This window comes from Pocillopora damicornis, chromosome 8 (assembly GCF_964200805.1).
Source record: "Pocillopora damicornis chromosome 8, jaPocDami1.2, whole genome shotgun sequence".
NCBI lineage: Eukaryota > Metazoa > Cnidaria > Anthozoa > Scleractinia > Pocilloporidae > Pocillopora > Pocillopora damicornis.
The window spans coordinates 5,122,484-5,136,092 of NC_142677.1; the positions used below are offsets into that span (position 1 = coordinate 5,122,484).

At 37.5% G+C, this 13,609-nt stretch overlaps 1 protein-coding gene across 1 annotated transcript in view; it reads right to left on the reverse strand.

Annotated features, from left to right (window-relative positions):
- Positions 1–883: 883 nt before the first annotated feature.
- LOC113683578 (uncharacterized) overlaps positions 884–13,609 on the reverse strand; it is a 32,426-nt gene continuing 19,700 nt past the window's right edge. Inside the window, exons 20-31 of the mRNA XM_089214686.1 lie at positions 13,171–13,272; positions 12,706–12,804; positions 12,238–12,339; positions 10,732–10,830; positions 10,264–10,365; positions 9,964–10,065; positions 7,957–8,055; positions 7,413–7,448; positions 6,342–6,380; positions 3,806–4,348; positions 3,007–3,400; positions 884–2,053 (exon numbers count right to left, since the gene is read on the reverse strand). Of these exons, the coding sequence (XP_089070812.1) occupies positions 1,965–2,053; positions 3,007–3,400; positions 3,806–4,348; positions 6,342–6,380; positions 7,413–7,448; positions 7,957–8,055; positions 9,964–10,065; positions 10,264–10,365; positions 10,732–10,830; positions 12,238–12,339; positions 12,706–12,804; positions 13,171–13,272 (1,806 nt within the window). The 3' untranslated portion in view covers positions 884–1,964. The remainder of the gene's footprint in view (positions 2,054–3,006; positions 3,401–3,805; positions 4,349–6,341; positions 6,381–7,412; positions 7,449–7,956; positions 8,056–9,963; positions 10,066–10,263; positions 10,366–10,731; positions 10,831–12,237; positions 12,340–12,705; positions 12,805–13,170; positions 13,273–13,609) is intronic.

A 13,609-nucleotide genomic window follows, 5' to 3' on the forward strand; every position in this document is an offset into this window, starting at 1 on the left:
TCCATCTCACCAAACTACACACAATCATATCCTGACAAATCTGAAGTTGCTTTACTTTTTGACTTGACCTTAACCGCTCGGGTTACACAGCGTAACACATTGAAAACGTAACCTAAGGCGTAGAGAGGAAACCCATTTAACTGTAACAGCTATTTAGAGCACTTTAGTCATGCGGCACGCTGTCATTGACGCACGTGAAAAAATTGAACGGTGCGTGACAAGCAGTGGAATGCCATGCAACGTGGTTGCTGGGTTCCTTATTATTTGCATCACTGTTTACGTTTTTGTTCCTGATACATCTTGAAAAAAATTCCCAACTTGCTTCATTGCTATCAGATGGGTTTGTTTTCACGGAAGAATTCTTATAGTTGGAAAAACAGGAACCAAGATAGTGTTTTTTAAACAGAAAGTCACGTTTGTTCATGTTATGTCTTTGAGATTTCAGTTTAAACACCTGTTCTCATTCACCAACTCGATTTCAACCAACTTTATACATTCGTAAACGTAAACATCCAAACACTGTAAAGTTTCGCACGAGTGTTCATCGGTTCCTTGCGTAAAGTGGTAAGCCAGATAAATGCCTTTTGCTTGGGGAAAGCTGACTATAATGCCGATATCAAAAAATTTCCACAGAAAGTAAAAATTGATTGATCATCATTGTACATTTTTCATTGATAATTTTTTTACATTTTCACCCCTCGAATTAATCTTGCTGCGTGGACTATTTTGACTTCAATTATTTTTGTTGCCATCCTTAACTAACAAATGCTTAATTATCTTAAGTCCAAAAGTAATTCCTTCAAACAATTGACTGACAATTCTGTTTAAGCCATTATTCACTTCGACGTCTTTATTAACCCAAACAAGTAATTGAGACAAGGCATAATAACATGAATATTTATTTGAATCCTCAAAGTACTTAACTGAACATAAAGATCTATTAAATTTACAAGCTTCTGATAGTGTACATTCTATTTACATTTTTACTTACTTCTAATAAAATGCTATTTCACCTTTTTTAGCATATTTACCTAAACCTAATTCTTTAATTAGGCATAGCATCATGTATGAAAACTTTTCGAATACTTGCTATTCATAAAATTGTCCAAGTATAAAAAACATACAAATTTTTGCGAAATCTTAAGTTAACAGCTTACCGTTTCCATTTCGCTTTGTTTTCGAAATTGTTTTCGAAATTGCAAACAAGTTTTTCACCTCCTTAAGGCAAAATGAAACTTTTAAACTATTCACGTATCATCCAGGTCATTTAAATATCGACCTTAGTAATGAACCTAAGGAAAATGCCCTCCTTGGAACATTCAAACAAATGACATAAATTTACGCTTTAAGAACTGGCGAGAAAATTCTCTTTGAAAATTCAAAACAGACACCTGACCCAGTAAAGTTCAGTTTGTGCTCCATGCCTCATACACTTGACGGTAAGCACAAGCGTCAAATATAAGTTAAGGACCTGCTAATGCTTTATGATAGATACTCTCTACAAATCTATTTACAAATTCTCAACAGTTGGTTGTAACCAACTAACTACCGTATGGTAGAGTTAATACGTGTTTCGTTAGGAGGGCAAGTTTTGATATTCAACCAAAGCACTTAAGTCAAACAAAAACGTACCCAAAGGACTAAAGGCAAATAATAGACATGTAAGCCAACGAAGGTTGGTTCCTGTATGTTGTGCTAAATCTAGGAGCTTCAGCAATGACTGAAATATAATATTTTTACTATAATATCTACATAATACTACTAGAAAAACAGCAACAGTTATTTCAACAATCTTAAAATTGTGTTCTCTGACGATAAGTCTAATGTTCAGCAATCCGTTGAAAAAATATCGCTTTTTGGCGTCAGTTTTAACTTCTACTACTCGATTCCATTTTTTCTCTTATTTCTTGGACATGGCAGTTCATGTATCCGGTAAAATAATTAAACTTGATATTTCCCGGGACTTAAAAGGCATTTCCATTTTCATCGTCTTTTTCCACAGGATCAGCTTCAGGATTCTCCGCTTCGACTAATTTTTCTTTAGGCTCGTCTCCTGAGTAGAAAGAAATAAAAAAAAGGTTGAGCATCTACAATATCATTACAGGCGTAAGCTGGTGTGAAAACTCTAAAAACTAGTACCAGGTTTCTTAGCAAGAAACAACAAGGAATACTGCTATAACGCCTGGATTGCCTGCTTATCCATCCAAATGTTTTTGTATTTAAAGAAGACACATCACGCAATAAAAACGAATCAAAACTTTTGCTTTCATACCCCCGTGACGGCCAACATTTCCTCATAAGGGGCCCATAAGCCTTACGGTGAAGACTTATGGTTTTATTTTTATGGTTAGGGCTTACAAATTTTCTCTTCCTTTCATTGTCTACCGTTTTGTAATTGTGATCTTGGGTATCTGAGATGAACCGCCTCCCTTCTCTTAGTTACCCTTGATAAAATCTTCACATTTAATCGAGGACAGGAAATAAACTGTTTCAATGATGCAGCTCAGGTTTTTCTGACAAGCAACGAAACTCTGGCGGGTGGGTGGTTGCCAAGCCTTCCACTCTTCAGGGAGGTTAACCTCCGTATTGGAATTAACGACCTGATGTGACAACTGCAACTTTTGTGAATTTTTCAACCGAAGGAAAAAAATATCCAGTTTGAAATTTTTTTTTTCCCCTATTGATGATTTTTGGTCAGCTTATGAATATGAAAACAACAGATTTGAATTTGAATTTATTACCGTACCTTTTCATTCGCGTCCAAAATTAAATAGGAAAACGTGTACATTGGAATTAACGACCTGATCATAATCATCTTCCAGTTTTTAGAGGAACAATTCAAATCGAAAAACTAAACTCGGCGAGACCAATGGTGACGAAAGTGCATTGAGGAAAGTTTAAAAACTATTATTGTCATGGTTTAAACATTATTCTGCAGAAGGGTGTAGAATGTAGGGTGATTATTTAGTTTTAACATCACACAATATAGAAGTTCAATGTACTTACTTAGGTTGAGGCCCTCGCCGAGAACAGGGTAGGACGGCTTACTTAAACCGTCAACTCCTGAAATCAGAAGTGGCTCTTCCATCTCTACAACAGCGCTATCCACAGCATCTTTGTTGTCTTCCTCGTGACTCAGTTCCAGTGTAGAAGGAGATAAAGGTAGGATAGCATCTCTGAAATTCAGCTTGAGATTGAAGAGTTCTCCAAGCTCAGTGATGACTGAAATTCTGTCATTTTCAACCACACCACATTTCAGGCTAATGAAGCATGATGTCTCCTTAGGTGTACAGTCTTGGTAACTGTCTTCGGCTAAAATTTTGGAGTTAAGAAAAGCATCTCCAAAGCCTCTATAAGCGCCATCAGCACGGCTGAGGTCCAGGAAAATCTTATCCATATTCTGCAATCACGGGCATTATTTAGTAAATTCGTTGAAACCTTTGAAGTGAAATGAGACTGTAACAACAACAACAACAACAACAACAACAGCAAAACAACAACAACAAGAACAATATCAAAAACATCCTCAACAAAAACAACAACAACTGAGCAAACAAACAGATCAAATGGTACTCCAAAGTTATTGTAATGTGTAATAATCAGGATCGTTCAAATCTCGTCATCCAGAAAATGATGCAGTTATTTAAAAAATTGACTCTATGATCAATGCTGCTCAACGAAATTATAGGTGCTTCGCTGTCTGAACAGTTCGACCTGTTCAAAAACTCTATCTTGGGATTATAAGTTTCTAGATAGCAAGGTATTCCAAATTGAAGTAAAACATAAACAAAAAACGCCTGCTCACCCATCGCGGACGTTTCGTGTTCCCTTGAAAGAGGAATTTATCTCCTACTTGAATGTACTTGACAACGGAACCAATTTGAACATTTTCAGCTATCACTTCTTCATCGTCCCAAGTATGTTTGAGATCCTTAGTCGCCAGTCGAAAAGCTTCACCCACGCCGGATCCTTCTTCATTGATCTTCCTTCCATAAACAATGATAGTATCACCACTAAGGTGAGTTTTTACTTTTTCAACAACAACGCAATGATCTTGTTTAGCATTGCCTACATCTGTTAATGTCACTCTGTCCATACGTTTGTTTATAGTTTTAAAATAATGATGCATTATGGAAGAATCACCAGGTGATTCTTCCATAATGCAAGGCTTAAACTGTACACATCTCGGGCTGAGATGTAAACAGTTTAAGCCAAGCTCGACATCTGTCATCCTGTCTTTTCCACATTTTCCTTCTTCAACGATGTCTCTCGGACTGGTCATCTCTGTTTGTGTTTTCAACTTTTTTCCTGGCCTTTTAGGCAAACTTGCTATCTTCTTCCCTCTTAGCTAGAGGAAACAAATCAAAGTGCTCTGTGAGCAAACTCGTGAATTGACACATGATTTTTGAGATTATGTTTAATGTTATCTGGTTTAGGGAATTTTGTGGTTGATCGTCATCTAGAGTACGAGCAGTAGTTCAGTGTTCGCTAATGTAGCAAAGAAACAAAGTAACGTTGGGACAAGAAGGCATTACAATTGAAATGATCATGCTATTACATTTAACAAGGTGGATGATGTAATGTGTTTTAAACGTCTATCATTTTTGTTTCTGGTTCAAAAGAAAAGGTTGGAAGTAAATGTGGGTGAAAAGTGAAATTTACTGTCTTTCGTTGTAAATATTAGAAAGTCAAGGCAATACTGTCTTAATGAAAACATTAACGATTCCCTCTTTATCAAATGAGACAAACGGGAACGAGTTTTGAGTGATATAACTAAGCCAAGCCTGCCACCGTCATTTTAGATCTCCGCCTGGGTAGATTTAAGTCACGTGCTAGGCAACGTATAATCAATAACAAGATAGAATTTCATTTCAGGCCTATTTATCAATTTTGTGGTGTGTAATTTTCGCATTTTAGTACGTTGTATATATGTTGAATCTTCAAATTGTCTTGAAACTTACAAGAAATTTGTTCTTTAAAAATTCACTGAAAATCGGTAGCTAAAATTGTTTGTCTAAGTGTTATTTGATTTTCGTGTTAACTTGTTATTTAGTCAGTCGCCGGCATCTTTTGTTGCTTCACACAGGAAAAACACATGCGACGAAACGTAATGATCAATTTTGTCCTCAATCTCACGCTATAACAGAAAAAGCTTTTGAACATCTGTAAACTCCGAGCGCTTCGCAGTAAGTGATATTTTCAATGAATCTTCGGATTGTTTTCAAGTTCAAGGATTGTAAATTACAATTTTATGAAAACCGAAGGTTGTTGTTATCTCAGTGTGAATCCTTGAATGCTTGCCAGTCGCTGGCGCCGCTTGTTGAAACTAAAACGAAAAAAAAACTCTTTTAAGATTATCATTGGCTTCTTTTTCACCCCACCACTATTCTTAGCAACAAAGGTCGCCATTTCGTCTGTTTATTGCTCGCCAAAAACTATCAAATGTACTCAAAAGCCTAAAATCTAAAAAAAGTTTACAGGAATCGACCAATCGAGCGAGCGAGCGAGCGAGCGAGCGAGCGAATGCTATTCCCCACATCGTACCTATAACTCGCTCTTGCGCATGCGCGCAATTCACGAGTTAAAAAAGGTACACAATGTAAACAAGAAGCGAAGTGTAAATGTATGTTTTCATTTTTTAGCCATAGTTGTACTGATAAGACTCAGTAGCCTTTGCTGAAAGATAGAGAGGTCGAAGTAGGGTAATGTAAAAAGGATAAGCGAAAGGAAAGGTGGAAAACGCAAATGACAAAATGTAGGAAACTTCAGAATTAACCTTTTATGGGAGAAAGATGTTTATCTTTTTGTCACGTGCGTAGAAAAAATAAAGTTCCCATGAGGAATCGAACTTCTGAATTTTTCGTTTATTTTTCTATGTTCCGCGTTCACGACGAAAAAAATACTCTCCCTCTTTCACTACCGAGCTCAAAATTTATGGACCCTTCTATAATCAATTACTTGTGACCCTTACAATACGTATTTGCTGAATGTTTTCTAGATGAAAGTATTTTTCTGTTTTGTTCTTCTTCGTCTTCTTTTTCCAGTCGAGTAAAAGCTGCCAGACATTAACTTAACTTTGACTGAGAGACGGTATCAACTGTGATACCGTCTCTCAGTCAAAGTTGGGCTGCAGGTACATCACTGATTGTTTTTTTGCACAGCAAATATTTCTAACACGTCATCAATATATTTATCATTCAATCATTACACATCCTACAAGAAGTGTAACTGTAGATAAATTCAGGGTAAGGGTTGACACATCACTCCGCTCCTGCGACTGATTTTTGAAAATATTAATGAAAATGTTTTCAGAAATATACCTTTATAACTTCCAAACATACCTGTATATTTAATTCTCTTTCAAGTGATAGTTTAGCATCCTGAAATTACGTCAGATAATACAACAATCAGTAAATGCACTGAAAGCTAAACTTGATTATCATTAGAGTGCAAGTTGTTGTTTTACCCTCTCAGTACTGTGACCAAGCTCAGAATAGCGAATAAACACTGACACTAAATGTTTAACACACACCAGATAAACCAATAAACATTATTCATCAATCGGAGGGTCCGTATTGGTAAAAACTGTCCCCAAGGGCGGTACACAAGACAGAGGGCACAGTTTTTTCCAAATACAGACCGATCTAGGCTGGTGAATAACAATTTTTTTTCCCTGAAACTTAACAAAATGCTTGCAAAAAGAACCCGAAATATGTTGAACATTTCTTTGGCAGTTTGTGTTTCATGATAGTTTTCTTTGTTATGAAGTGGGTATTTCTTTGCGGAATGATAAAATTCGCTATCTTTGATAACCTTCGTTGTCTGAATCCATAACTGTGAGTCACTTGTTACCATATCTACATCTTTAAGCCTCTCTCGTAAATCGATTGCAAAGTGCAAAATACACCTGGGTCCGAATGGGAAAACAAGGACCGCTGGAGGGCGCGGAATTAGCATATCAGATTCGAGGATTTAGGATTCCGGACCGCTGAGATGCTTAATGAAAAAATAATATACACAAATGCAACCTGGGGCTATCACCGTTTTTTAGCTTGCTTAAGTAAATCTTTTGGAACACAGCACGGGTAGGAATGCACCACTTGACATGCTTCACAAGAACGAATGCTTTTAAATTCATAAAACGTTTTAAATTCAGCTAAGAGACTACAAGCGAGGAAACATTCTTATGATCACATCTGAGATATAACAAAGAAGATCAGGGAAGTTCAGCTGAATAAGTTCATACTAATACAGTAGTGTTCACAAAATGCACGCAACATGAAGTTGGTTTCCTGAAATATCCCATTTGACCTACCTTTTTATGCTAGATAGTGAGAGTAAATATGGTGAATTAGCCAATGAGTAATTTCTATAACAAAATTTAACTTCTTCTAAAGAGCAACCACACATACCCTGGCATCAGCTTCGAACTTTCTACGCAGGTCCGACTAGGAAAATAATTAAAAAGCATTCATGAGTTCACTGAAAAGTCTCACTCAAGAAGCTCAATTAGTGTAGCATTACAAAGGCAGTTTCTGAAGAGAGAGGAGAGGATTTGAGCACATACTACTTCAGCTAAAAAGTAGTGATTCTCAAAATAACAACAGAACGAGACAGAGATAATTGAAGGTCAATCATTTTCCTCTAAGGGCTACAGTCTATATGAAATCTGCCCCGGCTTCAGCCAACTCTATTCTATAAGATTTGCAGCCAAACATCTCTAAGAGTTGTATTTTAAAAAAAGCCATTTGCGACGATTTATGGCTCATAAAAACACGCGAGTTTTTTCACATGACAAGGTAGAAAACAAACTGTTCAGGGCGAGTGTTTTTTGAATGAACGACAGCCGAATTCACCGGAACATGAAGATCGCTCGGGATGACAGCGCCGCAAAACTCGGCTGCAGTGACAGATGTGACTTTCCAATCGATTCAACGATTTATGCTTCCAACGTACCCCTCCTCCTTTGTTGACAGCTCCGTTCTGTATGAGCAACCTGGCAATATCAGTGTGATCATTAGTTACAGCTTTAATAAGTAGAGTGCGCCAGAGAATCTAGGAAAGAAAAAAACACAGCTTGTTTTATAATAAAGAATCCATTAAATTCCCCGAGCATTACTTTCAATTTTCGAAACAAATTTTATTTCCAAAGCGAACAACAGTTTCGTCAGCATGCTCTATACTCTCATAAAGCACGCTACAATAAGCCAATCAGAATCCCTGTTCGAATGGTTCAAATAATCTGATCGGCTGTACAAGACTAAAATTGTCAAAAGTGTCAAACCATCAAAGTTAAAAAACCATCAAAGTTAAAAAACTATCAAAGTTCACCTTCTGCGATAGTTTTCAAACTAAAATAGTTCGGTAGGTCGAATTTAACACTTTTGCCTGAAGTTTTTAAGTCTCTAATACAGAATCTTGAAGTAAATTGTTCAGTGAACTTCAGCCGAATTATGGCTCATAAAAACACGCGAGTTTTTTCACATGACAAGGTAGAAAACAAACTGTTCAGGGCGAGTGTTTTTTGAATGAACGACAGCCGAATTCACCGGAACATGAAGATCGCTCGGGATGACAGCGCCGCAAAACTCGGCTGCAGTGACAGATGTGACTTTCCACCCAACGCATCGGAAAGGATATCAGAGCAAGCTCTTATTTTTTCACTCGAAGGGCGGCCGATGTAGTTTCTGAGGCTTGCTGTGATGACCGGAGATCGCCATGATGAGCGAGCCGCGATGGACTTCAGCATGATCATATTCGGTCAGACACCGTCATGATTAGAATGAATTTTAACAATTATGCCAGTTTGTTTTAAGCAAATGAAGATCATCGCAGTATATACTCAACTTAAGCAGTTGAGAAATAAGGCCTGAAAAAAATTCAGGCCTGAACGGGAATCGAACCCATGACCTCTGCGATACCGGTGCAGCGCTCTAACCAACTGAGCTATCAAGCCAAGTGGGAGCTGGTCAATTGTGAGTTCGTTATATACCCGTAGATGGAGAAGGTGTGATAAGAATACATGAAAGTCATATATTTGTACTGCGGAAAATACATTTTAAGCAAATGAAGATCATCGCAGTATATACTCAACTTAAGCAGTTGAGAAATAAGGCCTGAAAAAAATTCAGGCCTGAACGGGAATCGAACCCATGACCTCTGCGATACCGGTGCAGCGCTCTAACCAACTGAGCTATCAAGCCAAGTGGGAGCTGGTCAATTGTGAGTTCGTTATATACCCGTAGATGGAGAAGGTGTGATAAGAATACATGAAAGTCATATATTTGTACTGCGGAAAATACATTATATTATATTATACATTATATTACATTATATTTTTCATCATTTCTGTTTTGTTCTGTTTTGTTTTATAACACTGAACTTTATATACTATACGAGTGTTAGCTGTGTTTGATTTTTATTACCGTACGTAAGCTTGCAATCTAACTGAGCGTGAAAATCTTTAAAACTCGGAATGTTAATTTTGTTTTTCCTTTGAGGATTTTCGTATCTGCTCACGTTTTAATAACGTAAATTACGGCGCCTGGTATGTTTACAAACCTTTGTTTGATTCTCCTGTTGCTACTTGCCGGCTCGCTTCAGTTCCGAAATTTCACTTTCAATTATCGGAAAAAAGCTAAAAAGAAGTCCCGGAAAAGGTCGAACATAGTACAATTGGCAGATGGCGTGACAGCTGTAGCTCAGCTCTATGCTCTATACTCTCATAGAGCACGCTCTTTCAACCAATGACAGCGCGCGTTATATCCGAACTTTATTATAATTTATAATAATGGTTACAAGGGGCACAAAGAATGGAGCAACACGATGAACCCCCTCACCATTGACACGACTTCTGTCCAGCTTATCCGAGCCGTAAGTTTTAAACTTTTATAGATGGTTCGTCAGTTACGGTTCAATCGAGATACTCTGACTTAACATTTACGATTTATACTTCCAACGTACCCCTCTTCCTTTGTTGACATCAGCTCCGTTCTGTATGAGCAACCTGACAATATCAGTGTGACCATTAGTTACAGCTTCAGTAAGTGGAGTGTGCTTGAAATTCTAGAAAAGAAAAAAACACAATAAGAAGGTACAGTAATACATAAAGCATGGAACAACACGATGAACCCCCTCACCATTGACACGACTTCTGTCCAGCTTACCCGAGCCGTAAGTTTTAAATTTTTATAGATGGTTCTTCAGTTCCGGTTCAATCGAGATACTCTGACTTAACATTTACGATTTATGCTTCCAACGTACCCTTCTTCCTTTGTTGACATCAGCTCCATTCTGTATGAGCAACCTGACAATATCAGTGTGACCTTTAGTTACAGCTTCAATAAGTGGAGTGTGCCCGAAAATCTAGGAAAGAAAAAAACACAATAAGAAGGTACAGTAATACATGAAGCCCACTTTCTCTTCTGTAATGACTAACGTAACTATACGTGGTCTAATCTGCTTTAGAGATGATTACATCCTGCAGGTTTTTTTAGATAAAGGTCGGAAGGAGTATTACCTTGTGCAACAGTTCACCAAATCATATGAATTTATAATAATGGTTAGAAGGGGCACAAAGAATGGAGCAACACGATAAACCCCCTCACCATTGACACGACTTCTGTCCAGCTTACCCGAGCCGTAAGTTTTAAATTTTTATAGATGGTTCTTCAGTTCCGGTTCAATCGAGATACTCTGACTAAACATTTACGATTTATGCTTCCAACATACCCCCCTTTGGTTGACATCAGCTACGTTCTGTATGAGCAACCTGACAATATCAGTGTGACCATTAGTTACAGCTTTAGGAAGTGAAGTGTGCCCGAAAATCTAGGAAAGAAAAAAACACAATAAGAAGGTACAGTAATACATAAAGCCCACTTTCTCTTCTGTAATGACTAACGTAACTATACGTGGTCTAATATGCTTTAGAGATGATTACATCCTGCAGGTTTTTTTAGAATAAGGTCGGAAGGAGTATTACCTTGTGCAACAGTTCACCAAATCATATGAATTTATAATAATGGTTAGAAGGGGCACAGAGAATGAAACAACACGATGAACCCCCTCACCATTGACACGACTTCTGTCCAGCTTACCCGAGCCGCGAGCTTTAAACCTTTATAGATGGTTCTTCAGTTCCGGTTTTTTCACTTTTTGAAGGTAGCAAATTTAAATGAAAACTAAATAAATTAATTATACTGGATTCGAGAAACCTGATTTAAATCATGGCTGGACAATAAAAAGTGAACCTGGAGGAACTTTTCAACAGTAAATATCATTTTAAATACAAATGTTCCCTTCCTAAAAGTATTGTTAAAATTTGGGATCGAACTATCGCCAGATTTTCATTCCCGGTTCGATTGGAGTACACTATTTGGCAGTTAAGATATTTAAATAAAAACTAAATAAACTAAGTAATACTCGAATAAAGGGGTAAGTTTCTAAAGAAACAGTGGTGCTGCGTCGGTGGGAGAGTATAGCAGGTAATTTAGTGTTAACAACTGGGTTGAAAACCGTAAAGGGTAAAAAAGCTGACGTTTCGAGCGTTAGCCCTTCGTCAGAGCGATGGACGAAGGGCTAACGCTCGAAACGTCAGCTTTTTTACACTTTACGGTGGCTAATTTACGTTTTCAACCCAGTTGTTAACACTAAATTACCTGCTAAGTAATACTCGATTCCGAACAAAACGAACTTCCTACTTTTTAAGCAACAAAATTAGCTTTAGAGTTAACAATAGGTCGATTCCCAAATTTTAAACATGATACGAAGCATGGCTGGAAAATGACACCTGAATGTACACTACTTTTTGCTCTGGTAGAAGTAACTGTTCGTTTCCTAAAATTATTGTTAAATAAAAAAATTTGTTAAAAAACGCCTCCTACGTGTAAAAAATCTAGGTATGTCACTACGCAATTTTCTGGTTGTTAAGTCAAGTAAATAACGATTCAAGCATGGTGAATCTGTAAACGTTGGTCTAATAGACGCAAGACGTTCCTCCGTTTTTCGCTTTTAAACAAACCATGCAATTATCACAGTGGCAGTAAAGTCTAGTAAAAAACGATTTAATCAGGGTGAGTCTCTTCCACGCATCCGAAAAAATCAATCTCACCATTGACACGACTTCTGTCCAGCTTATTCGAGCCGTAAGTTTTAAACTTTTAATAGATGGTTCGTCAGTTACGGTTCAATCGAGATACTCTGACTTAACATTTACGATTTATACTTCCAACGTACCCTTCTTCCTTTGTTGACATCAGCTCCGTTCTGTATGAGCAACCTGATAATATCAGTGTGACCATTAATTACAGCTACCATAAGTGTAGTGCGCCCGAAAATCTAGGAAAGAAAAAAACACAATAAGAAGGTACAGTAATACATAAAGCCCACTTTCTCTTCTGTAATGACTAACGTAACTATACGTGGTCTAATCTGCTTTAGAGATTATTACATCCTGCAGGTTTTTTTAGAATAAGGTCGGAAGGAGTATTACCTTGTGCAACAGTTCACCAAATCATATGAATTTATAATAATGGTTAGAAGGGGCACAAAGAATGGAGCAACACGATGAACCCCCTCACCATTGGCACGACTTCTGTCCAGCTTACCCGAGCCGTAAGTTTTAAATTTTTATAGATGGTTCTTCAGTTCCGGTTCAATCGAGATACTCTGACTTAACATTTACGATTTATGCTTCCAACATACCCCCCTTTGGTTGACATCAGCTCCGTTCTGTATGAGCAACCTGACAATATCAGTGTGACCATTAATTACAGCTTCAGTGAGTAGAGTGTGCCCGAAAATCTAGGAAAGAAAAAAACACAATAAGAAGGTACAGTAATACATAAAGCCCACTTTCTCTTCTGTAATGACTAACGTAACTATACGTGGTCTAATCTGCTTTAGAGATGATAACATACTGCAGGTTTTTTTAGAATAAGGTCGGAAGGAGTATTACCTTGTACAACAGTTCACCAAATCATATGAATTTATAATAATGGTTAGAAGGGGCACAAAGAATGGAGCAACACGATGAACCCCCTCACCACTGACACGACTTCTGTCCAGCTTACCCGAGCCGTAAGTTTTAAATTTTTATAGATGGTTCTTCAGTTCCGGTTCAATCGAGATACTCTGACTTAACATTTACGATTTATGCTTCTAACGTACCCTTCTTCCTTTGTTGACATCAGCTCCGTTCTGTATGAGCAACCTGACAATATCAGTGTGACCATTAATTACAGCTACCATAAGTGGAGTGTGCCCGAAAATCTAGGAAAGAAAAAAACACAATAAGAAGGTACAGTAATACATAAAGCCCACTTTCTCTTCTGTAATGACTAACGTAACTATACGTGGTCTAATCTGCTTTAGAGATAATTACATCCCGCAGCTTTTTTTAGAATACGGTCGGAAGGAGTATTACCTTGTGCAACAGTTCACCAAATCATATGAATTTATAATAATGGTTAGAAGGGGCACAAAGAATGGAGCAACACGATGAACCCCCTCACCATTGACACGACTTCTGTCCAGCTTATTCGAGCCGTAAGTTTTAAATTTTTATAGATGGTTCTTCAGTTCCGGTTCAATCGAGATACTCTGACTA